The 27781-nt window shown below is 46.1% G+C and overlaps 1 protein-coding gene across 1 annotated transcript in view; it reads right to left on the bottom strand.

Moving 5' to 3' along the window:
- Nucleotides 1–1904: 1904 nt before the first annotated feature.
- LOC134966069 (galactoside alpha-(1,2)-fucosyltransferase 2-like) overlaps nt 1905–27781 on the bottom strand; it is a 31123-nt gene continuing 5246 nt past the window's right edge. Inside the window, exons 2-3 of the mRNA XM_063942534.1 lie at nt 25048–25358; nt 1905–3392 (exon numbers count right to left, since the gene is read on the bottom strand). Of these exons, the coding sequence (XP_063798604.1) occupies nt 2348–3358 (1011 nt within the window). The 5' untranslated portion in view covers nt 3359–3392; nt 25048–25358 and the 3' untranslated portion in view covers nt 1905–2347. The remainder of the gene's footprint in view (nt 3393–25047; nt 25359–27781) is intronic.

Genomic DNA, 27781 nt, shown 5'->3' with positions numbered 1-27781 from the left:
CCCCATGGTCCTGACGGAGTCCCCAGCATCCACTAGGACGTTAGAGAAATGCAGTAAGACCCCCGAAGACCGCATTTTTCCCGCATTTTTTATCCTTTAGTACATCCTGGCCAGAAAGAGAAATTTCATCAGATCACCTAATGGGATGGACCGCCTTGTCTTTACGGCAATCTGCTTGAGAATATCTTTTACAGTAGGTCAGGTGTTATAGCTCCAGAAAATGTAAATGTAGCTAATAACAATCCTTGATCATTAAGAGTTTGCAATGTAAATACCACTCCGTAGACTCAAATAGCCTGAATATAGGTGTCTGGTCATTAGGATTCATTTGATCAATATAAGCACCCCATTTCTTTGTAAAATTTCAACACCCCTTTCTCAATGTCTGGCATGGATGCTTGTCTATCAAAATAGAGCATCTGCAAGATTTTCTGTTTAACCTCACTAATAGAAGGGGCGGGTCTAGAAGTCCAATGAATGAGAATTGTTTTTTTGGCAAAAGTCACTATTATTGAGGATCTGAATTAACTTGTCTTTGGGCCTAATTCAGAACTGATCGTAGCAGCAAATTTGTTAGCAGGTGAGCAAAACCATGGGGGTAATTCCAAGTTTATCGCAGCAGGAATTTTGTTAGCAGTTGGGCAAAACCATGTGCACTGCAGGGGAGGCAGATATAACATGTGCAGAGAGAGTTAGATTTGGGTGGGTTATTTTGTTTCTGTGCAGGGTAAATACTGGCTGCTTTATTTTTACACTGCAAATTAGATTGCAGATTGAACACACCACACCCAAATCTAACTCTCTCTGCACATGTTATATCTGCCCCCCTGCAGTGCACATGGTTTTGCCCAACTGCTAACAAATTCACTGCTGTGATCAACTCTGAATTACCCCCCTTGTCTGGGCCGAATGATCATTTGGAAAAATGTTGAGCATAAACAGGCAAAAGGATCTGGAAGCAGGTATACAGAGCGGGTTAAAATTGTGTGTGTGTGTGGGGGGGGGAATTGTGCTCAGTGCTGACCTTGGTTGTGGTTATATGTGCTATGTGGCTACAGTTGCTCTGAGTGGGGAACACGTACTAGAACGTGGTATTATGATGGATGATGGAAAAATTAAAAGGAATAAAGTAAAGTAAGGTAAAGTGGCTGGAATTGTTCACTTTATTCATTTATTTTACTTTGTTCCTTTTCATTTTTCTATCACGCATCATCATACCACATACTAGCACACGTTCCCCATAACTTTATCCACATAGTACATATAACCACAACCAAGGTGAGCGCTGAGCACCCCCACCTCTCATCTTTTCATTGTCTACGATACCAGACATCTCGAGTACTCCGTTGCCCCCAATACCCCAGGTAGAACACACTGATCACAACCCCTCCCCCTCTTGGTGAAGTTTACACAGTCCACCATGGCCAGGAACCTTAATTGGCCTCCAAGGAAGTTGCACCAGTCTCACAAAAGACTGAGGAGTTCAAGGTGAACTACTTGATGAGTAAAGTTATAATTATGTTTTATATTTCTCTATTGAACCTAAAGTATATGAAGTAATTCACGGATGAATGTGCACAGAACAGTGTTAAAAACATTTTACCAAAAATAATTAATGAGGCTTTACACATTAGACACACAATGGGGGTAATTCTGAGTTGATCGCAGGAGGAACTTTGTTAGCAACTGGGCAAAACCATGAGCACTGCAGGGGAGGCAGATATAACATGTGCAGAGAGAGTTAGATTTGGGTGTGGTAAATTCAATCTGCAATCTAAATTGCAGTGTAAAAATAAAGTAGCCAGTATTTACCCTGCACAGAAACAAAATAACCCACCCAAATCTAACTCTCTCTGCATATGTTACATCTGCCCCCCCTGCAGTGCACATGGTTTTGCCCAACTGCTAAAAAATTTCCTGCTGCGATCAACTTGAAATTACCCCCAATATGCCCTGTCTGCTGCTGTAGTACACAGTATTTAAAACAGAATACATACCTTTTACCAGTGTCCAGGATCCTGGCTGTCATGAACCCGACAGCGGGATACCGGCCACCAGTATGCCGGCAGCGGGGCGAGCGCTAGAAAGTCCCTTGCAGGCTCACTGCGCTCGCCTCGCCACGGGCACGGTGGCTTGCTGAGTTCAACACAGGATATATTTTTTTTCTATGGGTGTCGTGGATACCCACAGAGGGAGAAAAGACTGTGGAGTCGGTATTCCGGTGGCGGCATTTCACACCTGTCGGGATTCCGGCGTTCGCATTGTGACCGCGGGGATCCCTAAAGGCTGTCTCGTGATTGCCTCCTTTTAAAACCTTTCATGAAGATTCACTATGGAGGCTTTTATTTTATAAGACTGGGGAGAGGTCTGCAGGAATCCCAATCCATTCTGGAAGGAAAGAAGCTTCATACTTGAAAATCTTAAGGTAAGGAGAATCTGGCAAAGTAAAGTTTGTAAGGTAGATGGTCTCCCCTCCAACCAAGTATGCAGCCCAGTATCCGAATGTCCCTATTGTCATTATGGTGTGGTTACAATGTGCCAGGAGGGCAAAGTCTCGGGCAGGTGACCCTTCCAGGCCATCACCTGCAAAGTGAACATCCCCTAGTGAGTTATCAATGTTCTTCTTGCACCAATCCATGCCATTACTGGTCACCACAAAGAGAGGGTTCTTGTATTTATTTCTGAAATAGCCCATGGCTTTGTCCATATAATCTCTGCCGGCTACTACACCTTTCCTTAGTTTAGGCATAACTTGTACATAATCTCCCCTGCGAACATGAACCCCAATATAGGTCACATTTTTCTGGTCTCCTTTCAGTTTTGCAAGATATGAATTTGCCTCTTCCTTAATATTATCATGGAAAGTGAATTCTCGTAGAATCTCTTCTCTTATGTGATGGTAGAAGGTCCATGAACAGGGTGTACCATAAAGCTTCACGTATTGTCCAGAGATGTTTGAATATTCTGGAGACATCCAATCACGCAACTGATAGCTCTTCCATTTAATACGATCTGCTATGTCTTGGTGAAGTACGGGCAACTTGATCTTAAATATCTTTCCCAGCTCACTGTGCATGGTGGGTAAAACATAGGCTTGCTGTCCATTAAGCTTTGCCAGAGCATAGAGTACTGCATACTCCCCCATTTTGTTTCCTAAACGTGCACTAGGATGGGCTGTCCATATCACAGTATCTGGCTTGACACTGCTTATAACATAGTCAGGGCACAGGGTCCCTGCATGGCTGCTTTTGTGGAATACTGGTAGAAGTCTTATCTGTCCTTTTGCACTCCAGTATGCAGCTACGAAAATAATGAAGACTATCAAAAGTAAAACTACTCTTGCCAATCGTGAGTTCATTTTCCAGGCAGATCATTTCTCACAAATGGAATCCCTAGAGACAAAATGGAGGCCAGGTGAGAATTGCACAACATAAACAAAAATAAAATTATTTTGAAAACAGAATAATAATAATAATAATAATAATAATAATTATTATTATTATTATTATTAAATAAAATAACACATGGCAACAAAGTAATGAGTATACTTTAATATATGAAAATAAGAATTTACTTACCGATAATTCTATTTCTCGTAGTCCGTAGTGGATGCTGGGAACTCCGTAAGGACCATGGGGAATAGCGGCTCCGCAGGAGACTGGGCACAAAAGTAAAAGCTTTAGGACTACCTGGTGTGCACTGGCTCCTCCCCCTATGACCCTCCTCCAAGCCTCAGTTAGGATACTGTGCCCGGACCAGCGTACACAATAAGGAAGGATTTTGAATCCCGGGTAAGACTCATACCAGCCACACCAATCACACCGTACAACCTGTGATCTGAACCCAGTTAACAGCATGATAACAGAGGAGCCTCTGAACAGATGGCTCACAACAATAATAACCCGATTTTTGTAACAATAACTATGTACAAGTATTGCAGACAATCCGCACTTGGGATGGGCGCCCAGCATCCACTACGGACTACGAGAAATAGAATTATCGGTAAGTAAATTCTTATTTTCTCTGACGTCCTAGTGGATGCTGGGAACTCCGTCAGGACCATGGGGATTATACCAAAGCTCCCAAACGGGCGGGAGAGTGCGGATGACTCTGCAGCACCGAATGAGAGAACTCAAGGTCCTCCTCAGCCAGGGTATCAAATTTGTAGAATTTAGCAAACGTGTTTGCCCCTGACCAAGTAGCTGCTCGGCAAAGTTGTAAAGCCGAGACCCCTCGGGCAGCCGCCCAAGATGAGCCCACCTTCCTTGTGGAATGGGCTTTTACAGATTTTGGCTGTGGCAGGCCTGCCACAGAATGTGCAAGCTGAATTGTACTACAAATCCAACGAGCAATAGTCTGCTTAGAAGCAGGAGCACCCAGCTTGTTGGGTGCATACAGGATAAACAGCGAGTCAGATTTTCTGACTCCAGCCGTCCTGGAAACATATATTTTCAGGGCCCTGACTACGTCCAGCAACTTGGAGTCCTCCAAGTCCCTAGTAGCCGCAGGTACCACAATAGGCTGGTTCAAGTGAAACGCTGAAACCACCTTAGGGAGAAATTGAGGACGAGTCCTCAATTCTGCCCTGTCCGTATGAAAAATTAGGTAAGGGCTTTTATAGGATAAAGCCGCCAATTCTGAGACACGCCTGGCTGAAGCCAGGGCTAACAGCATTACCACTTTCCAAGTGAGATATTTTAAGTCCACAGTGGAGAGTGGTTCAAACCAATGTGATTTTAGGAACCCCAAAACTACATTGAGATCCCAAGGTGCCACTGGAGGCACAAAAGGAGGCTGTATATGCAGTACCCCCTTGACAAACGTCTGAACTTCAGGCAGTGAAGCCAGTTCTTTCTGGAAGAAAATCGACAGGGCCGAAATTTGAACCTTAATGGACCCTAATTTTAGGCCCATAGACAGTCCTGTGTGCAGGAAATGCAGGAAACGACCCAGTTGAAATTCCTCTGTAGGAGCCTTCCTGGCCTCGCACCACGCAACATATTTACGCCAAATACGGTGATAATGCTGTACGGTTACATCCTTCCTGGCTTTGATCAGGGTAGGGATGACTTCATCCGGAATGCCTTTTTCCTTCAGGATCCGGCGTTCAACCGCCATGCCGTCAAACGCAGCCGCGGTAAGTCTTGGAACAGACAGGGTCCCTGCTGGAGCAGGTCCTTTCTTAGAGGTAGAGGCCACGGGTCCTCTGTGAGCATCTCTTAAAGTTCCGGGTACCAAGTCCTTCTTGGCCAATCCGGAGCCACGAGTATAGTCCTTACTCCTCTCCTTCTTATGATTCTCAGTACCTTGGGTATGAGAGGCAGAGGAGGGAAAACATACACTGACTGGTACACCCACGGTGTTACCAGAGCGTCCACAGCTATTGCCTGAGGGTCCCTTGACCTGGCGCAATACTTGTCTAGTTTTTTGTTGAGGCGGGACGCCATCATGTCCACCTTTGGTTTTTCCCAACGGTTCACAATCATGTGGAAGACTTCTGGGTGAAGTCCCCACTCCCCCGGGTGGAGGTCGTGTCTGCTGAGGAAGTCTGCTTCCCAGTTGTCCACTCCCGGAATGAACACTGCTGACAGTGCTATCACATGATTTTCCGCCCAGCGAAGAATCCTTGCAACTTCTGTCATTGCCCTCCTGCTTCTTGTGCCGCCCTGTCTGTTTACGTGGGCGACTGCCGTGATGTTGTCTGACTGGATCAGCACCGGCTGACCTTGAAGCAGAGGTCTTGCTAGGCTTAGAGCATTGTAGATGGCCCTTAGCTCCAGGATATTTATGTGAAGTAATGTCTCCAGGCTTGACCACAAGCCCTGGAAATTTCTTCCCTGTGTGACTGCTCCCCAGCCTCTCAGGCTGGCATCCGTGGTCACCAGGACCCAGTCCAGAATGCCGAATCTGCGGCCCTCTAGAAGATGAGCACTCTGCAACCACCACAGGAGAGACACCCTTGTCCTTGGTGGCAAGATTATCCGCTGATGCATCTGAAGATGCGACCCGGACCATTTGTCTAGCAGATCCCACTGGAAGGTTCTTGCGTGGAATCTGTCGAATGGGATTGCTTCGTAAGAAGCCACCATCTTTCCCAGGACCCTTGTGCATTGATGCACTGAGACTTGGCCTGGTTTTAGGAGATTTCTGACTAGTTCGGATAACTCCCTGGCTTTCTCCTCCGGGAGAAACACCTTTTTCTGGACTGTGTCCAGGATCATCCCTAGGAATAGAAGTCGTGTCGTCGGGATCAGCTGTGATTTTGGAATATTGAGAATCCAACCGTGCTGGCGCAGCACTATCTGAGATAGTGCTACTCCGACTTCCAACTGTTCCCTGGATCTTGCCCTTATCATGAGATCGTCCAAGTAAGGGATAACTAAAACTCCCTTCCTTCGAAGGAGTATCATCATTTCGGCCAATACCTTGGTAAAGACCCGGGGTGCCGTGGACAATCCAAACGGCAGCGTCTGAAACTGATAGTGACAGTTCTGTACCACAAACCTGAGGTACCCTTGGTGAGAAGGGTAAATTGGGACATGTAGGTAAGCATCTTTGATGTCCAGAGACACCATATAGTCCCCTTCTTCCAGGTTTGCAATCACTGCTCTGAGTGACTCCATCTTGAATTTGAACCTTTGTATGTAAGTGTTCAAGGATTTTAGGTTTAAAATTGGTCTCCCCGAGCCGTCCGGCTTCGGTACCACAAATAGTGTGGAATAGTACCCCTTTCCCTGTTGTAGGAGGGGTACCTTGATTATCACCTGCTGGGAATACAGCTTGTGAATGGCTTCCAATACTGCCTCCCTGTCTGAGGGAGACGTCGGTAAAGCAGACTTTAGAAAACGGCGAGGGGGAGACGTCTCGAATTCCAATTTGTACCCCTGAGATACCACCTGAAGGATCCAGGGGTCCACTTGCGAGTGGGCCCACTGCGCACTGAACTTCTTGAGACGGGCCCCCACCGTGCCTGAGTCCGCTTGTAAAGCCCCAGCGTCATGCTGAGGACTTTGCGGAGGCGGGAGAGGGCTTTTGTTCCTGGGAACTGGCTGTTTGTTGCAGCCTTTTTCCTCTCCCTCTGCCACGGGGCAGAAATGAGGCGCCTTTTGCCCGCTTGCCCTTATGGGGCCGAAAGGACTGCGCCTGATAATACGGCGTCTTCTTAGGTTGAGAAGCTACCTGGGGTAAAAATGTGGATTTTCCAGCAGTTGCCGTGGCTACCAGGTCTGATAGACCTACCCCAAATAACTCCTCCCCCTTATAAGGCAATACTTCCATGTGCCTTTTAGAATCCGCATCACCTGACCACTGCCGTGTCCATAAACCTCTTCTTGTAGAAATGGACAGCGCGCTAACTCTTGATGCCAGTCGGCAAATATCCCTCTGTGCATCACGCATATATAGAAATGCATCCTTCAAATGCTCTATAGTCAGTAATATACTGTCCCTATCTAGGGTATCAATATTTTCAGTCAGGGAATCCGACCATGCCAGGCCCGCACTGCACATCCAGGCTGAGGCGATTGCTGGTCGCAGTATAACACCCGTGTGAGAGTATATACATTTTAGGATATTCTCCAGCTTTCTATCGGCAGGTTCCTTTAGGGCGGCCGTATCAGGAGAGGGTAGTGCTACCTGTTTAGACAAGCGTGTGAGCGCTTTATCCACCCTAGGGGGTGTTTCCCAACGTGCCCTATCCTCTGGCGGGAAAGGGTACGATGCCAATAACCTTTTAGGAATTATCAGTTTTTTATCGGGGGAAACCCACGCCTCATCACACACTTCATTTAATTCCTCGGATACAGGAAAAACTACAGGCAGTTTTTTCTCACCAAACATAATACCCTTTTTAGTGGTACTTGTATTATCAGAGATATGCAATACATTTTTCATTGCTTCAATCATGTAACGTGTGGCCCTAGTGGAAGTCACGTTTGTCTCCTCATCATCGACACTGGAGTCAGTATCCGTGTCTGTGTCTGCCATTTGAGGTAACGGGCGTTTTAAAGCCCCTGATGGCGTTTGAGACCCCTGGACAGGCACAAGCTGAGTAGCCGGCTGTCTCATGTCGTCAACTGTCTGTCGTAAAGAGCTGACACTGTCACGCAATTCCTTCCATAAGCTCATCCACTCAGGTGTCGACTCCCTAGGGGGTGACAACTGTATAATAGGCAATTGCTCCGCCTCCATCTCATTTTCCTCCTCAAACATGTCGACACAATTGTACCGACACACCGCACACACACAGGGAATGCTCTGATAGAGGACAGGACCCCACTAGCCCTTTGGGGAGACAGAGGGAGAGTATGCCAGCACACACCAGAGCGCTATATATAGACAGGAATACCACTATAAAATGTGCTTTTCCCTTTATAGCTGCTGTTAGTATTAAAACTGCGCCAAATTAGTGCCCCCCTCTCTTTTTTACCCTTTTCTGTAGTGCAGGACTGCAGGGGAGAGTCAGGGAGACGTCCTTCCAGCGGAGCTGTGATGGAAAATGGCGCCAGTGTGCTGAGGAGATAGGCTCCACCCCCTTCTCGGCAGCCTTTTCTCCCGCTTTTTTGGTGAGTTCTGGCAGGGGTTAAAATACATCCATATAGCCCTGGGGGTTATATGTGGTGTATTTATGCCAGCCAAGGTGTTTTACATTGCTGCTCAGGGCGCCCCCCCCTAGCGCCCTGCACCCTCAGTGACCGGAGTGTGAAGTGTGCCTGAGTAACAATGGCGCACAGCTGCAGTGTTTTGCGCTACCTTGTTGAAGACTGATGTCTTCTGCCGCCGATTTTTCCGGACCTCTTCTTGCTTCTGGCTCTATAAGGGGGCCGGCGGCGCGGCTCTGGGACCGAGCTCCGAGGCTGGGCCTGTGTTCGGTCCCTCTGGAGCTAATGGTGTCCAGTAGCCTAAGAAGCCCAATCCACTCTGCACGCAGGTGAGTTCGCTTCTTCTCCCCTTAGTCCCTCGATGCAGTGAGCCTGTTGCCAGCAGGTCTCACTGAAAATAAAAAACCTAAAACTAAACTTTCACTAAGAAGCTCAGGAGAGCCCCTAGTGTGCACCCTTCTCGGCCGGGCACAAAAATCTAACTGAGGCTTGGAGGAGGGTCATAGGGGGAGGAGCCAGTGCACACCAGGTAGTCCTAAAGCTTTTACTTTTGTGCCCAGTCTCCTGCGGAGCCGCTATTCCCCATGGTCCTTACGGAGTTCCCAGCATCCACTAGGACGTCAGAGAAATATAGTTTAAATATAGTTTTGCTTATGAGCAGTTGGCCAAATTTTACGTAAACACTGCATATGTAAAAGAAACACAAGAATGTGTATGTGTCCCCAGTAGCCTACAGTATGCACTAGGCTCTTGCCAAAGGTAATGAATAGAGATGCAGCCTGATGGTATTTGTAGTAAACTTACATTACCCAATGTGCACACAATGTAATACTCTAATGAAATAACATATGCATATAATAGAATAGTGTCTGGACTGTTATTAATCAATATGAAACTTGAATTTACCATGTGCAATAAACGGGTTGTGTACGAAATGCCAGCGGTGAGAATCCCGAATGTCAGATCCCCGACAGCAGAATCCCTACAATCACAATGCCAACAGATCCCAGTGCGTATTCTAACCCTAGCCCTAACCCACCCCTCCTGCAGCCTAACCCTAACTATCCCCTCCCCCTAGTGCATAACCCTAAAACTAACCCTAATACCATTGGCATTTGAACCGTTGGGATTCCACTGTCAGGATTCTGACCGTCTGGATTCTGAACACCAAGATCCTGACTACCTACCAAAATAAACATATAAAAAGCACAAATTAAATTATTTAGAATGCAAACATTTTCTCTTTGAACATTCTTTACTGACTTGGTCCAAATGCAAATTTCAATGATATAATGCATATAGCTGCAGCTTTGTATAATATAATAAGTAGAGATGAGCAGGTTCGGTTTCCAGGAAACTGAACCTACCCAAATTTACCCATTCTGATTGGATCTACATAGTAACATAGGGGCAGATGTATTAAGCCTGGTGAAGTGATACAGTGGAAGGTGATAACGCACCAGCCAATCAGCTCCTAACTTACATGTTACAGGCTGGGTTTGAAAAATGACAGTTAGGAGCTGGCTGGTGCGTTATCACCTTCCACTTTATCACTTCACCTGGCTTAATACATCTGCCCCATAGTAACCAAGGTTGAAAAAAGACAATTGTCTATCGAGTTCATCCTATTTGTGGTCTCCTATGCAGTCTTATTATAGGACTAGTTATTTTTATGTTAGGACTAGTTATATTAACTATAATGCGTGCCTACGCACCATAACCCTGAATATCTTTATCCAATAGGTCATTTATCTAACCCATTCTTAAAGGTGTTGACTGAGTCCGCTGTTACTACTCTCCCAGGCAGGGAATTCCAAACACGTATTGTCCTTACTGTGAAAAAACCTTTTCGCCTCAATGTGCGGAAACTCCTCTCCTCTAACCTAAGTGAGTGACCACGTGTCCTCTGTGCTGATCTTATAGAAAACAGGTCCCTCCCAAGCTCTGTGTATTGACCCCTTATATATTTGTAGATGTTGATCATGTCCCCTCTTAGTCTCCTCTTTTCCAATGTAAACATGCCTAGCCTTTCAAGCCTTTCCTCGTATTCTAGCATCTCCATGCCCTTGATTAGTTTGGTCGCCCGCCTCTGAACCTTTTCTAGCTCCAGGATATCCTTTTTGTAATATGGTGCCCAAAATTGCACACAGTATTCAAGATGTGGCCTCACTAGTGATTTATATAATGGGAGTATAATACTCTCGTCCCTTGAATCAATTCCCCATTTTATGCATGCTAATATCTTATTAGCCTTCTTTGCTGCACTCCTAATTTGGGTACTGCTGCTTAATTTGTTATCTATATGAACCCCTAAGTCTTTTTCCAGTACAGAATCTCCTAGTTTTTACCCCATTTAGTATGTGTCACGATCCGGGTATCTGGACGCCATTTCTTACCCATCAGATGCCTCCTAAGGCTGGCTCAGCGCTCCAGGACCGGATCCCATCTGTTATCCTAATGTTCACATTCCTGCATCCTCTCCTATCTCTCTGAGACGCTGTCACAGTAACGCCTTATTACATCTGGCATGGCGTCTCCCGCGGCCTCCGCCGCCGTCCCTGAGCTTCTGCATGCAGAGTGTCAGAGTGGCGATTACGTCAGCCGCGGCCTCCGCTGTGTCCGCGTGGTTGGATGTGCACTTGTCAGCCTGGCGTCTCCTGTCTCCAGTGGCCGGCGCCGCCATTACTGTTTTCATTACCACATGGATTACAAACCAAACTTCCCTCCAAGTGTCTGCATGGGCGCAGCCATCTTGGATTTTGTCAGCTGATCATTTCCTCCAATCTGTTGTCGGTATTGTTGATCTGCATAATTGCCTAGCCAATCCCTTCCTTGCTGCAGGTATAAATACACTGTGCCTGAGCAAGGAAGGCGTCAGTGCTTTGGTTGTCAAACCTAGTTCCTGTTTGTCTCTCTCCTGTGATTGTCTTCCAGGTTCCAGCTCCTGTCTCAAGACTTCCACCATAGAGACCCGCACCAGCATTCCACCTGCGGTGTAGCCTGACTCTCCAATCCATTGTGGATTCATCTGTTTCCAGCTACAACATTACCTGCTTCCAGCTCAGCTTTCAGCAGAGTACAGCTTCCCTTAAAGGGCCGGTGTCCTTTCTACACTTTACCACTCTCCACCGGTATTATTATTTCTCCGCTCTCAAGTTCTACATTTCAGTTCATATTTCATCGCTCCCAAGTTCATCTATTATTTAACTGGTTCCAGCCAGTATCCACTCCGTGCTAACAACAGTCTGGTTCCAGCCAGTATCCACAGCAGCTGTTTTACCTTCAGCAACCCAGCTTTTCCTGGAACACCAGCTGGCACAATCCTGGGTTATCTCCATTGCTACAGTCGGGCCTGGTAAGGACTTTCCATCTAGAAGATCATAAGAACTATCTCACACTACCAGCGCCCTGTGGCTCCTGCCATCCTGTAGTACCCAGGAACTGTATTTATTATTTGCTGACTTTTACGTTTTCTTTTACTGCTGCTGTGTTGCGGAGTTGTCATAATAAACATCATTGACTTTTATCCAAGTTGTCGTGGTCACGCCTTCGGGCAGTTATTATTCATGTTACTTACATGTCCAGGGGTCTGATACAACCTCCCAGGTTCCGGTACATCTCAGCCCCTACAACTGAGGCTGCCTCCCGTCAGCTCAGGCCCTCAGTTGTGACAGTAAGCACTGACCTAATGAATCCAGCCGGAGACCAGGATCAAGCGGCCAGGCCGATGCAAGAACTGGCAGCCCGACTAGAACATCAGGAGGCTGCACAGGGCCACATCATCCGCTGTCTCCAGGATCTCTCTACTCGGCTGGATGGGATTCAGACAACTCTCCGTGGATCAGGCGCATCTGGTGCGTCAACCACAGTGACTCCAGCTATAACCCCACCCACCTTACCCATTTCTGCTCCACGTCTTCATCTTCCAACGCCAGCAAAATTTGACGGATCTCCAAGATTCTGCAGGGGATTTCTCAACCAGTGTGAGATTCAGTTTGAGCTACAACCTGGCAATTTTCCCAGTGACCGTACAAAAATTGCCTACATTATCTCTCTTCTCAGTGGCTCCGCCCTTGACTGGGCATCACCGTTATGGGAGAGGTCCGACACCCTGCTATCTTCTTACACTGCATTCGTGTCAACATTCAGGCGCATCTTCGACGAGCCAGGCCGGGTAACCTCAGCTTCATCCGAGATTCTCCGTTTACGCCAGGGGTCACGTACTGTAGGACAATATCTGCTACAGTTCCAGATCCTGGCATCCGAACTGGCATGGAACGACGAGGCCCTGTATGCTGCATTCTGGCATGGCTTATCTGAGCTTATTAAAGATGAGTTAGCTACCAGAGACTTACCTTCTAAATTAGATGAGCTAATCTCACTCTGCACGAAAGTGGATTTACGTTTCAGAGAGAGAGCAACTGAGCGTGGAAGATCATCTGCTCCAAAATCTTCTGCTCCTCCTCCTCGTCAACTGTCACCATCTAAAGATGAGCCCATGCAAATTGGCCGTTCCCGTTTAACTCCTGCTGAGCGCCGAAGACGCCTCTCTGAGTCTCTTTGTCTTTACTGTGCAGCTCCGTCTCACACCATCAATGCCTGTCCCGAACGTCCGGGAAAACTCCAAACCCTAGCTCGCCCAGGAGAGGGCCGGCTAGGAGTAATGATCTCCTCTCCATCTCCTCATGATTGTAATCTCCCAGTCTCGCTTCAAGTTGCTCAACGTTATCGGAACGTCATTGCCCTCCTTGATTCCGGAGCAGCTGGGAACTTTATTACTGAAGCCTATGTTAAACGGTGGTCCCTACCCACCAAGAGACTTCCTTCCTCCTTTTCCTTAACTGCCGTGGATGGCAGTAAAATTTTTGATACTGTTATTGCTCTAAGGACTCTACCAGTTCGTCTGAGAGTGGGAGTTCTTCATTCCGAACTTATTTCACTTTTAGTGATTCCAAGAGCCACACATCCTGTGGTCCTGGGCCTTCCATGGCTCCGTCTTCACAATCCTACAATTGATTGGACGACTACGCAAATCCTGGCATGGGGTTCCTCCTGTGCAGAGACATGTTTGTTTAAAGTATTGCCTGTCTGTTCTTCCTCCCCCAGGTCGTCTGATGTTCCACCTCTTCCATATCAAGATTTCACGGATGTGTTCAGTAAAGCTTCTGCTGATATCCTTCCTCCTCATAGAGAATGGGACTGCCCGATTGATCTCGTTCCAGGGAAGGTTCCACCTCGAGGCCGAACTTATCCGTTGTCTCTGCCTGAGACGCATTCTATGGAGGAATACATTAAAGAGAACCTAGCAAAGGGGTTCATTCGACCTTCTTCTTCCCCAGCCGGCGCAGGCTTCTTTTTTGTAAAAAAGAAAGATGGTGGTCTGCGGCCGTGCATCGACTACAGAGGTTTGAACGACATTACCATCAAGAACCGTTATCCTTTACCCCTGATTACTGAGCTCTTTGACAGAGTTAGCGGAGCTACCATCTTTACAAAGCTGGACTTGCGAGGTGCATACAATCTCATCCGGATCCGTGAGGGTGATGAGTGGAAGACCGCCTTTAACACCCGTGACGGACATTATGAGTACCTCGTCATGCCCTTCGGATTGAGCAATGCTCCAGCTGTCTTCCAGCATTTTGTCAATGAGATCTTCAGAGACATTCTATACCGTCATGTCGTGGTCTATCTAGACGATATCCTCATTTTTGCCAACGATTTAGAGGAACATCGTTTTTGGGTTAAAGAGGTTCTGTCCCGTCTCCTTGTCAATCATCTCTATTGCAAATTAGAAAAATGCGTCTTTGAAGTCAAGTCCATTCCGTTTCTAGGGTACATTGTGTCCGGTTCCGGACTAGAGATGGATCCTGAGAAGCTACAAGCAATTCAGAATTGGCCGGTACCCTTAACCCTCAAAGGGGTCCAGAGGTTCTTAGGGTTCGCCAATTATTACCGAAAGTTTATACGAGACTTTTCCACCATTGTGGCGCCTATTACTGCTTTCACCAAGAAGGGTGCTAACCCGTCCAAGTGGTCTGAAGAAGCCATGCAAGCTTTTTATCTTTTAAAACAGAGGTTCATCTCTGCGCCTGTCCTGAAACAGCCTGACATCGACTCTCCTTTCATCCTAGAGGTGGATGCCTCCTCCGTTGGAGTAGGAGCGGTGTTATCTCAGAGGGCTAAAGATGGCCATTTACATCCTTGCAGTTTCTTCTCCCGGAAGTTCTCCCCAGCTGAGCGCAACTATGCCATTGGCGACCAGGAGTTGCTAGCCATCAAGCTCGCTCTAGAAGAGTGGAGGTATCTGTTGGAGGGAGCTTCTCATTCAATCACCATACTTACAGACCACAAGAACCTTTTATACCTGAAGGGCGCACAATGTCTCAACCCTCGTCAGGCCAGATGGGCACTTTTCTTTTCCAGGTTCGACTTTAAACTCCAGTTCTGTCCGGGCTCTCAGAATCGCAAGGCCGATGCCCTTTCCCGCTCATCGGAGCAAGAAAATGAGTCAGAGTCTTCAGACAAGCATCCTATTATAAATCCGTTGGCATTCTCCACGGTAGGGATGGACTCTACGCCCCCATCAGGGAAAAGTTTTGTGAAGCCGATGCTAAGGAAGAAGCTCATGCATTGGGCCCATGCTTCCCGTTTTGCCGGACATACAGGTATCCAAAAAACCCTGGAGTTTATCTCTAGGTCCTATTGGTGGCCAACTCTGAAAAAAGACGTCTTGGAGTTTATTGCATCTTGCCCAAAGTGTGCCCAACATAAAGTATCCCGCCAGTCGCCTGCGGGGCAACTGGTTCCACTATCCGTTCCCCGTCGACCATGGACCCACTTGTCGATGGATTTCATTACAGACTTACCCATGTGCAACAAGTTCAATACCATCTGGGTGGTAGTTGACCGGTTCACCAAGATGGCACACTTCATTCCTCTCACCGGTCTTCCGTCAGCTTCCAAGTTGGCTCAAGTATTCATACAAGAGATCTTCCGACTCCACGGTCTTCCTGAAGAAATTATCTCAGATCGAGGAGTTCAATTCACAGCCAAATTCTGGCGAAGTTTATGTCAAGTCCTCCAAGTCAAGCTAAAGTTTTCCACGGCTTACCATCCTCAGACCAATGGTCAAACCGAGAGGGTGAATCAGGACTTGGAGGCCTTCCTCCGCATCTATGTGTCCTCCTCTCAAGATGACTGGGTTCAATTACTTCCCTGGGCCGAGTTCTGTCATAACAACCAGTATCATTCTTCATCTGCTTCAACACCATTCTTCACTAACTTTGGATTCCACCCTAAAGTCCCTGAGTTCCAACCGCTTCCAGCAACTTCTGTTCCCGCAGTGGATATCACCTTGCATCAGTTTGCCAATATCTGGAAGAGCGTACGATCAGCTCTGCTCAAGGCATCGTTCAGGTACAAGAAGTTTGCGGATAAGAAGCGTCGAGCAGTTCCTGCTCTCAAGGTGGGTGATCGGGTATGGTTATCCACGAAGAATTTGAGGTTAAGAGTTCCCAGTATGAAGTTTGCACCTCGCTATATCGGTCCTTTCAAGATTGAACAAGTCATCAATCCTGTTGCTTACAGACTCCAGTTGCCTCCCTTCTTAAAAATACCCAGGACATTCCATGTTTCCCTGTTGAAACCGCTGATCTTGAATCGGTTTCATTCCTCACTTCCTCCAACTCCGAAAGTCCAAACTCAACGAGGCGTTGAGTATGAAGTGGCCAAGATCCTGGACTCACGTCACCGTTACGGTCAACTACAGTATCTTATTGACTGGAAGGGTTACGGCCCTGAGGAACGTTCATGGACCAATGCTTCTGATGTCCATGCTCCTGCCTTGGTCCGGAGATTCCATTCCAAGTTTCCTCAAACGCCAAAGAAGTGTCCTGGGGCCACTCCTAAAGGGGGGGGTGCTGTCACGATCCGGGTATCTGGACGCCATTTCTTACCCATCAGATGCCTCCTAAGGCTGGCTCAGCGCTCCAGGACCGGATCCCATCTGTTATCCTAATGTTCACATTCCTGCATCCTCTCCTGTCTCTCTGAGACGCTGTCACAGTAACGCCTTATTACATCTGGCATGGCGTCTCCCGCGGCCTCCGCCGCCGTCCCTGAGCTTCTGCATGCAGAGTGTCAGAGTGGCGATTACGTCAGCCGCGGCCTCCGCTGTGTCCGCGTGGTTGGATGTGCACTTGTCAGCCTGGCGTCTCCTGTCTCCAGTGGCCGGCACCGCCATTACTGTTTTCATTACCACATGGATTACAAACCAAACTTCCCTCCAAGTGTCTGCATGGGCGCAGCCATCTTGGATTTTGTCAGCTGATCATTTCCTCCAATCTGTTGTCGGTATTGTTGATCTGCATAATTGCCTAGCCAATTCCTTCCTTGCTGCAGGTATAAATACACTGTGCCTGAGCAAGGAAGGCGTCAGTGCTTTGGTTGTCAAACCTAGTTCCTGTTTGTCTCTCTCCTGTGATTGTCTTCCAGGTTCCAGCTCCTGTCTCAAGACTTCCACCATAGAGACCCGCACCAGCATTCCACCTGCGGTGTAGCCTGACTCTCCAATCCATTGTGGATTCATCTGTTTCCAGCTACAACATTACCTGCTTCCAGCTCAGCTTTCAGCAGAGTACAGCTTCCCTTAAAGGGCCGGTGTCCTTTCTACACTTTACCACTCTCCACCGGTATTATTATTTCTCCGCTCTCAAGTTCTACATTTCAGTTCATATTTCATCGCTCCCAAGTTCATCTATTATTTAACTGGTTCCAGCCAGTATCCACTCCGTGCTAACAACAGTCTGGTTCCAGCCAGTATCCACAGCAGCTGTTTTACCTTCAGCAACCCAGCTTTTCCTGGAACACCAGCTGGCACAATCCTGGGTTATCTCCATTGCTACAGTCGGGCCTGGTAAGGACTTTCCATCTAGAAGATCATAAGAACTATCTCACACTACCAGTGCCCTGTGGCTCCTGCCATCCTGTAGTACCCAGGAACTGTATTTATTATTTGCTGACTTTTACGTTTTCTTTTACTGCTGCTGTGTTGCAGAGTTGTCATAATAAACATCATTGACTTTTATCCAAGTTGTCGTAGTCACGCCTTCGGGCAGTTATTATTCATGTTACTTACATGTCCAGGGGTCTGATACAACCTCCCAGGTTCCGGTACATCTCAGCCCCTACAACTGAGGCTGCCTCCCGTCAGCTCAGGCCCTCAGTTGTGACAGTATGTAGGTGTAATTTTTGGTCTTGCCCCCACAGTGCATTACCTTACACTTGTCTGTGTTGAATCTCATTCTCCGTTTTGCTGCCCATGCTTCCAGTTTAGTTAAGTCATTCTGAAGAGACTCAGCATCCCCCTCCATATTTATAACCTTACACAATTTGGTATCGTCTGCGAAAATTGACACCATGCTCTCTAGACCTACTGTTAGGTCGTTGATGAAAATGTTGAACAAAAGTGGTCAAGTACAGACCCTTGTGGCACACCACTTAGTACTTTAGTCCAATTTGAAAATGATCCATTGACCACACCACAATGCGCTGCTCCCTATTATCTAACCAATTACTGACCCAAGTGCATATTGTGCTCCCTAGCCCTATTTATTGTAGCTTATAGATAAGACGCATGTGTGGTACAGTGTCGAAAGCTTTGGCAAAGTATAAAAAGATTACATCCACCTCCTTACCCTGATCAAGGTTTGCACTTACTGTTTCATAAAAGCCAATATCGGCACTACCTCCGCTATACGCCAGTCTTTGGGAACCATACCCGATTTAACCGAATCCATGAAGATCAAAAATAGAGGTCTTGCTAGTTCAGCGTGCAACTCCAGGTCTTGCTAGTTCAGCGTGCAACTCCATAAGAACTCTCAGGTGAATTCCATCTGGACCAGGTGATTTATTAATCTTTAACTTTTTTAATCGGTCACAGACTACCTCCTCACATAAATAAGCATTTAGCAGTGAGACATTATCTTTGTTGAGATTTTGTGTTAGACCCAGCATTTGGTCCTCTCTGGTAAATACCGTTGAAAAAAACCTGTTTAGTTTGTTTGCTATGTCATTATCATTTTTGATTAAGACTCCACTCTTGTCCTTTAAAGGGTCTATACTCTCCTTCTTTAGTCTCTTGCTGTTGATGTACTTAAATTTTTTTGGGGGATTTGCTTTGCTATCCTTTGCTACTAGTTTTTCAGTTTCTACTTTAGCCGCTCTTATTCCTTTTTTGCATATTTTGTGCTGAAATGATTCCGCATTCCCATCAGATTTGTATTTTTAAAATGCTAGTCTTTTTTTGTCCATTAATACCTTTATAGTATAGCTGGGACTCGGATTGTTCTGATCCATCATTATATCTATATAACAACATATTTGTTAGGGCTCGTGGGCAGTAGAAAACCATGGATGTTGTAGCTGCCGCTGATAGCAACCCTCACCTGGAGTTTACAGTGACACAATGGGAGCATACATACAATCCCATCCCTTGCTGAAGCTTACAGCCAAGGCAGGTAGCATAAGGGGCATTTTAAGAAAGGAGAGGACCCATGTGCAGCCTCCGTTGTGGGTCCCCTCCTCTCTGGCAGCGAGTAGACCCTGGCGTTAAACTTCCTTTAATCCATCATCTGCTTCTACATATGGTAATATTTATATGGACAACTTGAAATTTTACAGTGAGTTGCAACTTTTAGGTTCATCTAGGGCCTTCCGAAATACATTCAAAACATTTGATGTGAATGTATTGCTTTGGTTCCTGCTAGCAGAGGCTCTTCCATGAGGCGCTTCTTGTATTAACAGCACAATATAAGGGTGTTTGTTTATTCAGTATTATATATATATGTATATGGGAGGCAGTCAATTTACCGGCTGTCGGGATGGCGGCGGTTAGGATACCGACGCCGGAATCCCGACACCACCTGAAATATCGGCGGTCGGAGTTCCGACCGTCGGCTGGTTACCCCTCTTGGGTGGTCATCCACACCACCACCCGGCCCAAAGTGCGGCGAGCCTGCAAGGGGACATGCTGCGCTCACTACCATAGAGCTCATTACGAGACGGAAGGAAGCCGAGGGGTGGTGAAGGCCTCTACGGGAGGACATACCATTGTGCAGATTGGACACGTGTTGTGGAAGCTGTTTCAATAAAGGTCTGACTACGGGCTTATAACATTAGGAGAACTTGGTACGGGTACCACCTATATTATATTTGTGTGTTGCCATTGAATCTGAAGATACTACGCTATTAGGCACTTGTTCCCTACCCTAATATATACATACATAAAATATATTATATATATATATATATATATATATATATATATATATATATAGATATATATATATATATAGATATATAGCAAAAGTTGTCTGCACTCTCCTTATCAAACAAACTTGCTGGGATGTCACTCAAAATTCACTGAACTAAAGGCATAGTCTTTCCTCCATGAGTATATAAAGATCTTGTATAGAGTGCACTCACCAGTCGAATCATATGATCAATCAGGGTTTAATGTGGCATAAGCATAATCATCACACCAACGTTTCGGTGTAAATTTTCTCCATATTCAATTTTGCACCTGATGTTTTGCCCCCTGCGGGCAATTTCAGGAATACATTTTCTGCCTGAACAGGCATTCCTGAATAGTCTCTAGAGCAGGGCTGGCCAAACCGGTCCTCGAGATCTACCAACAGTGCATGTTTTCCAGGCCTCCTGGAGATCTGTAGAATTGTCAGTTAGGAATGAATGCAGCACATCTTAATTAGTAATGACTACACCTGTGCACCAGCTAGGTAGTCTGGAAAATGTGAACTGTTGGTAGATCTCGAGGACCGGTTTGGCCAGCCCTGCTCTAGAGGGAGATGTGTCTTTGGTAGTGATTTAACCTCAGACTCTGAGGTTCAAAAAATGTATTCTACTTACTTAACAGAAAAATACATTTGTAATCATAATAAACAGTTTAAATGATGAATAATCACTGCGATCAGGAAGAGAGCACTTTATTTCTGTCTATTGAGGAGACAGGTGACGTTTGGCAGTGACTTTTATCTCAACTCTAAGGTAGGTAGAAAGAAAGAACAATTATTACACTCACCTGGCTTTTTAAATAAGTTTAAATGATAAATAATCACTGCCAGCCCTGCATGTTGGCTTTCCTGTCACATTAGTGCAGGACAATCTAGGACAGCTGTAAGTATTCTGTCAGAGAAACAGACGCAACTTCCGTGTCTGCACAGTAGAACAATCTCTCCGAGGCTGGTCACATGACCTTTACCCGAGAGAGAAGATGTTCAAACCTGCCCTTCTGTGTAGGATTATGCCAAGCAATTTCTTTTTCACTTTACCATGTTCCATTGATAATTGGTAGACCTGCTCACTCACCCACCAGCTGGGTGGTCTTCTGTATGCCGGCGGTCGGGCTCCCGGCGCTCAGTATACCGGCGCCGGGAGCCCGACCGCCGGCATACCGACACTTATTTTCCCTCGTGGGGGTCCACGACCCCCATAGAGGGAGAATAAAATAGTGTGGCGCGCGTAGCGCGCCACCGTGCCCGTAGCGTGGCGAGCGCAGCGAGCCCGCAAGGGGCTCATTTGCGCTCGCCACACTGTCGGTCAGCCGGCGGTCGGGCTCCCGGTGCCGGTATGCTGGGCGCCGGGAGCCCGACCGCCGGCCAGCCGTAGTGAACCCCACCAGCTGTTGCTAGGTGGCAAGCCTCCTGACGAACAAAGGTCAATTTCAACTGCAATGGCTGCCTTATATACTCTGGGGACCTGCTGACAAGCCAATTCAAACTCCCTTCAGTGGCTCAAGAAGCTGACCTAATCATAGCGCGTGCCAAGTCTGTAAACTTTATATATATATATATATATATATATATATATATATATATATATATAATTTTACTGTCCATTAGCTTGTGTGGAAAAATGCTTTCAACTATAGAGGTGTAATTTTTTATCAATTAATAAAACACAGAGTGAATGAACAGAGGTTGACACAGTAAACATTGCTGCTAATTACTTACTATTCACATCACAGCGCTTTTTCAGAAATCCATTTGCACCTTTATTTGTATAAACATACGGCTTACACTATTGTTGCAATTGGTAATACTTACAGCTGGATGAACAACGCCTTTCGATTTGTAAAGGACTATGGGGGGCTTCAATTAGTGGCAAAATCGTGGTAATATATAGCAATTTCCGTTTTTGCATTATCTGCGTCTTTATTGCCATGAAAACGGACTTTTCATGGGTATGCACACTCCCATGATTCACCTGATTCAAATGCAAATTTGAAAATGTGAATGCCTTGAAAATTGGTGCAGAAAGTGAAAAATGGGTACATTTGTCCGTACTCCTCAAAAAAGCTAAACTAACATCGGATAACAGTATAAAAGTTTATAATTGGTTATAATAAATGTATTTCTGGTACTTAATTTATATGCAATTTTTTTTAGAAATTACAAAAATCAAAGCAATTTCCCCCCCCAGCAAAATACATGCTAAAATTAAACTTGGGATACATAAAACTAGGTACAGGTTGAGTATCCCATATCCAAATATTCCGAAATACGGAATATTCCGAAATACGGAATTTTTTGAGTGAGAGTGAGATAGTGAAACCTTTGTTTTCTGATGGCTCAATGTACACAAACTTTGTTTAATACACAAGTTATTAAAAGTATTGTATAAAATTACCTCCAGGCTATATGTATAAGGTGTATATTAATATTAAATATAAATGAATTGTGTGAATGTACGCACACTTTGTTTAATGCACAAAGGTATTAAAAATATTGGCTAAAATGACCTTCTGGGTGTGTGTATAAGGTGTATATGTAACATAAATGCATCCTGTGCTTAGCTTTAGGTCCCATCACCATGATATCTCATTATGGTATGCAATTATTCCAAAATACGGAAAAATCCGATATCCAAAATACTTCTGGTCCCAAGCATTTTGGATAAGGGATACTCAACCTGTATAAGTTTATATTTGGGTTATTTTAGGGGACTTTTAAAAAAAAGTGGAACCCGACTGATTACTCCCACCTGCAAGTCTAAAAACACTTGTCCCACTAATAAGCACCCCAATATACCTGTCCGATACCTTGATTTCCAAAATGTTATACTTGTTTACCCCAAAAATGACATGTAATTATTGGTCAATTAAATAAAAAAAAAAAAACACTTCTAAGTGCCTAATTAGTCATTCGCGGGGTTGTCCCAGGGGTTCAGAAACAGGACTAATCATTTTTAACTTAAAATAGGGATTTTCCCCAAGGTTATCACCTACTCAGCGTTGGTGATTGCAATTAGCAATAAAATTAATACAAACCCGTTTTTGCGGACAACTGAATTGGTGCTCTGGCGAAGTTACCGCCATTTGCAGTAATTTCACATCTTTTTACCACGAACATGTTTTTTTCTTCGGTAATTGAATTTCCCCCTGTATGTTATATTTATTCAATTAACACCTTGGAGCAGGTGTTCCTTTACCAGAGACTTACTTTTCCTGATGAGGAAATTTTATAATTTTAAGGAGTGTTTTTGACACTGTGTTAATATTGTGAATACATTTGGATATATTATTCTTGTATGAGTCTTTGACTGTTTTAATGTAATATGCACTCCTAGTAGTGAGTGTTCTCACTCCTCATTGTCCTACCTATCCTTTGAACAATACCATCAGGGAGGCGTCTGAATGTGATGTGATGAGGAGTCCTGGAAGTGATGATATGGTACTCACAAAGCCCGGATCTCAACATCATTGAGTCTGTCTGGGATTACATGAAGAGACAGAAGGATACAAGCCTACATCCACAGAAGATCTGTGGTTAGTTCTCCAAGATGTTTTGAACAACTTCCCTGCCGAGTTCTTCAAAAACTGTGTGCAAGTATAAAAAGAATTGATGCTGTTTAGAAGGCAAAGGCTGGACACACCAAATAATGATGTGATTCCGACACCAGGATCCCCGCCACTAGAATGCTGGCAGGGGGGCGAGCACAATGAAGCCCCTTGCGGGCTTGGTGTTCACACCACAGGCACTATTCCCGCTGTATGGGTGTCGTGGACACCCACGAGTGGGAATAGTCCCTGTGTTTCGCATTCTGACGGTCAGCATTTCAAGCGATCGGGATCCTAGCATTGGTATACTGACTGCTGGGATCCCGACTGCCTGTAACGTGACAATATCCATATATATATCTATATATATATTACACATACATATGCCGCACATTAATGCCCTTATACACATAATGACACACATAGTGCCCCCTACACATATGCCGCACATTAGTGCCCCTATACCCATAATGACACACATACAGTAATACCCTGTTACACATATGCCGCACATTATTAATGCCCTTATACATATAATGACACACATAGTGCCCCTTACACATATGCCGCACATTATTAATGCTGTTATACACATAATGACACACATAGTGGCCCTTACACATGTTGCACATTATTAATGCATTTTTACATGACACACATAATGCTCCTTACACATATTCTGAACACTACTGCACAACCAACCCACTCACATGCACACAGCACTCACACTGTGACCTCTGCCTCTGCTTGGATACAGATGTGTCCTCATAAATCTTGCCTCAATGATAACGTCGGGCACCTTTTTTTTAATGAAAATGCATCTTATTTGCATTGATATGTGGCTAGGATGCACAAGCAGCATCTGCTGATTAAAATGATATGCAGCATGCCTATATACTGTGTGAGACTTTGGCTGTATCTGCATATGAAATGCTACACACAGAATATAGGCATGCCGCATATCATTTTAATCAGCAGAAGCTGCTGATGCCCCTAGGCACATCAAATGCCCTAAGCAATTGCCTAGTTTGCCTATGGCCGGCTCTGGTGGGATGTAATATGAATTATGGACACTATCGCATGATCAATATGTGAATAAAGTTGCAGTACTGTGTGGCGTAATTGGAATTGGGGTTACTATTGTGTGGCCATGCCCCTTGCCAGAAAAAACACACCCCTTTTTGGGCTGTGCGCCAAATGTGCAAACTGTTCCTATTTAAAATAAAGGGGGTACAAATACCAAAATAAGGACTGCTATGGGTGAGGGGTGATGGTGCTGGGAAAGAGGTGCAAGGTCAGAGGTGGAACCAGCGGTTGTGCTAGGGGGCACCAGCCAAAATCTTGCCTAGGGCATCATATTGGTTAGGGCCGACTCTGTATGCAGGAAAAGTATAATTTCTATGATAAGCTCTGTGCACTGTCCAGTGAGTGCAGCTGAACTGTGCAACACACGTAACAGGAAATGAGCTCTGAAAACAAATTGCAGTGATTATATAACCTTATCTCATCTGCAGTCGTACTGAAGGAAATTCCCACAGTTTTCCTGATTTCTTAATTTTCTGTGAAGCCTTGCAATCTGATTACCAAACTTACCCTATTATTTTCCTGGTTTCTGTCTCATTTCAGTTAAGATTAATCTCTTTATTGTCTTCAGTGCAGTTCCATGCACTTACGACAAACTGCTTCCGCAATCCCTTTCTTGTATGAAAGATGTGAGCTTGAGAAGGGAGGAGTAGATTACAATCAGAAGGCTTGTCAAACCCGTGGAGTCTCGTCATCAGAAGCATGCAGAGGTGTAAAGTGGAGCTGTGGCATCCGGAGCAAGTGCATGCTACAGTCCCCACCGTTAGTATTGTAGTGCTCGTAGATGTTACAGGGGTATGGGGTGGGGCGGGAGGTGTGGCCTGTTTAGGAATAAGTTCAAGAGATAAAAAAAAAAAACAGGCATTGTCAGAATGGTGCATGAAGGGCTTGCTGGGGAAGCGTAATAAATAATAGGGTTAAGGAATCATTCCTCCATAGCTACACACAGAAATCACATATTGTTACCAGAGGTGTAGCATTTAGCCATGGCTCCCGGAGCAAGCTCACGTCACCGCACCCCCCCCCCCCCCACCCCCCCATATACACACAAATACAATACATAATTCCCGACACGGAAGAAAGCATTGAACCCCACAGGGGAAAAAAAAAATACAATAGCCTCCACAGGGGGGAAAAGAAAAGCACTCTGTAGTAGTGATGCTTACACACGTAACACCCCCTGTATTAGTGACGCTTACACATGTAACACCAGTGTACCAGTGACGCTTACACATGTAATGCCCCCTGTACCAGTGACACATACATGTAACGCCACCTGTAGCAGTGATGCTTACACGTAACGCCCCCTGTACCAATTAGGCTTACACGTAATGCCCCCTGTACTAGTTACGCTTACACGTAATGCCCCCTGTACCAGTTACGCTTACACACGTAATGCCCCCTGTACCAGTTACGCTTACACACGTAATGCCCCCTGTACCAGTTACGCTTACACACGTAATGCCCCCTGTACCAGTTACGCTTACACACGTAATGCCCCCTGTACCAGTTACGCTTACACACGTAATGCCCCCTGTACCAGTTACTACGCTTATATGTGTAATGCCCCCTGTACCAGTTACTACACTTACACGCTTAACGCCCCCTGTACAAGTTACTACACTTACACGCGTAACGCCCCCTGTACAAGTTACTACGCTTACACGCATAACGTCCCCTGTACCAGTGACGCTTATATCCGTAATGCCCCCTGTACCAGTGACGCTTACACACGTAACGCTCATACCTCCCAACATGACCCTCTTCAGGAGGGACACAATGCTCTACTTCTGCACTTTTCTCTTAGTGTATGATTGCCGACACCTGTTTGGAACAGGCTAAAGGATAAGAAAGGTGTTTCAGCACAGGTGATGGCAATCATACAGTAAGAGGGAAGTCCAGGGGCAGAGCATTCTGTCCCTCCTGGAGAGGGTCATGTTGGGAGGTATGAACGCTCCCTGTACCAGTGACGCTTACACGTAACGACCCCTGTAGCAGTAACGCTTACACACGTAACACTCCCTGTACCAGTGACGCTTACACGTAATGTCCCCTTACACACGTAGTGTCCTCTGTATATATGTACATATACAGCAGACCCTCCAAAATGACCCGCCCCACTAGGTACAAAATGCTCTCTTCCTGGACTTCCCTCTTAATTTATGATTTCCATCACCTGTGTTGAACTAATTAAATCAGAGGTTCTCAAACTCGGTCCTTGGGGGCAGTGGCGGTTCTTGCCACGGGCAAGCGATACTTTTGCCCGGGGCGCCGCCTTCCAGAGGGCGCCGGCGCCATCCGGAGGGCGCCGCACCAGGGCAAGATCCGCCACTGTGCCCCCCGCAGTGCCCTGCTGTGCCCCCCCCCCCGCTTTGAAGGGAACCAGACGCGTAGCGTCTAGTTTCCCTTCATTGAGAGGACTTTAGTTGTGTGGTGCGCGATGACGTCATCGCGCACCGCAAAGGTCCTCTCCATGAAGGGAAACTAGACGCTACGGTCTAGTTTCCCTTCATGTAGAGGACCTTTGCTGTGCGATGCGCAATGACGTCATCACGCACCGCACAGCATAGTGGCACAGACACTAGGGGTCATAATTGACCTCTAGTGTCTATGCTGTTCTATGGGAGAGACGTAATAACGTCTCTCCCATAGATCGAAGAGCGGTGCCGCCGGCGGATGGGGGTCTGCAGCGGTCTGGATCAGGAACGGGGATGGTAAGTATACTTTTTTTTATTTATTTTTTTCTTTCAGCGTCGTGACCACGCCCCCATTCGAAGCCACGCCCCCATATTTTGCCCGGGGCGCCACAAGACTAAGAACCGGCCCTGCTTGGGGGCACACACAGTGCATGTTTTGCAGGTCTCCTCACAGAATCGCAAGTGAAATAATTAGCTCCACCTGTGGACCTTTTAAAATGTGTCAGTAATTAATACACCTGTGCACCTGCTGGGTTACCTGCAAAATATGCACTGTGTGGGCCCCCGAGGACCGAGTTTGAGAACCTCTGAATTAAATGATAAGAAAGTAGAGATGAGCGGGTTCGGTTTCTTTGAATCCGAACCCGCACGAACTTCACTTTTTTTTTCACGGGTCCGAGCGACTCGGATCTTCCCGCCTTGCTCGGTTAACCCGAGCGCGCCCGAACGTCATCATGACGCTGTCGGATTCTCGCGAGACTCGGATTCTATATAAGGAGCCGCGCGTCGCCGCCATTTTCACACGTGCATTGAGATTGATAGGGAGA

This window comes from Pseudophryne corroboree, chromosome 10 (genome assembly GCF_028390025.1).
Source record: "Pseudophryne corroboree isolate aPseCor3 chromosome 10, aPseCor3.hap2, whole genome shotgun sequence".
In the NCBI taxonomy this organism is placed as follows: Eukaryota; Metazoa; Chordata; class Amphibia; order Anura; family Myobatrachidae; genus Pseudophryne; species Pseudophryne corroboree.
The sequence above is the reverse complement of the archived record's forward strand: the minus strand, read 5'-3'. Positions and strand labels throughout refer to the sequence as shown.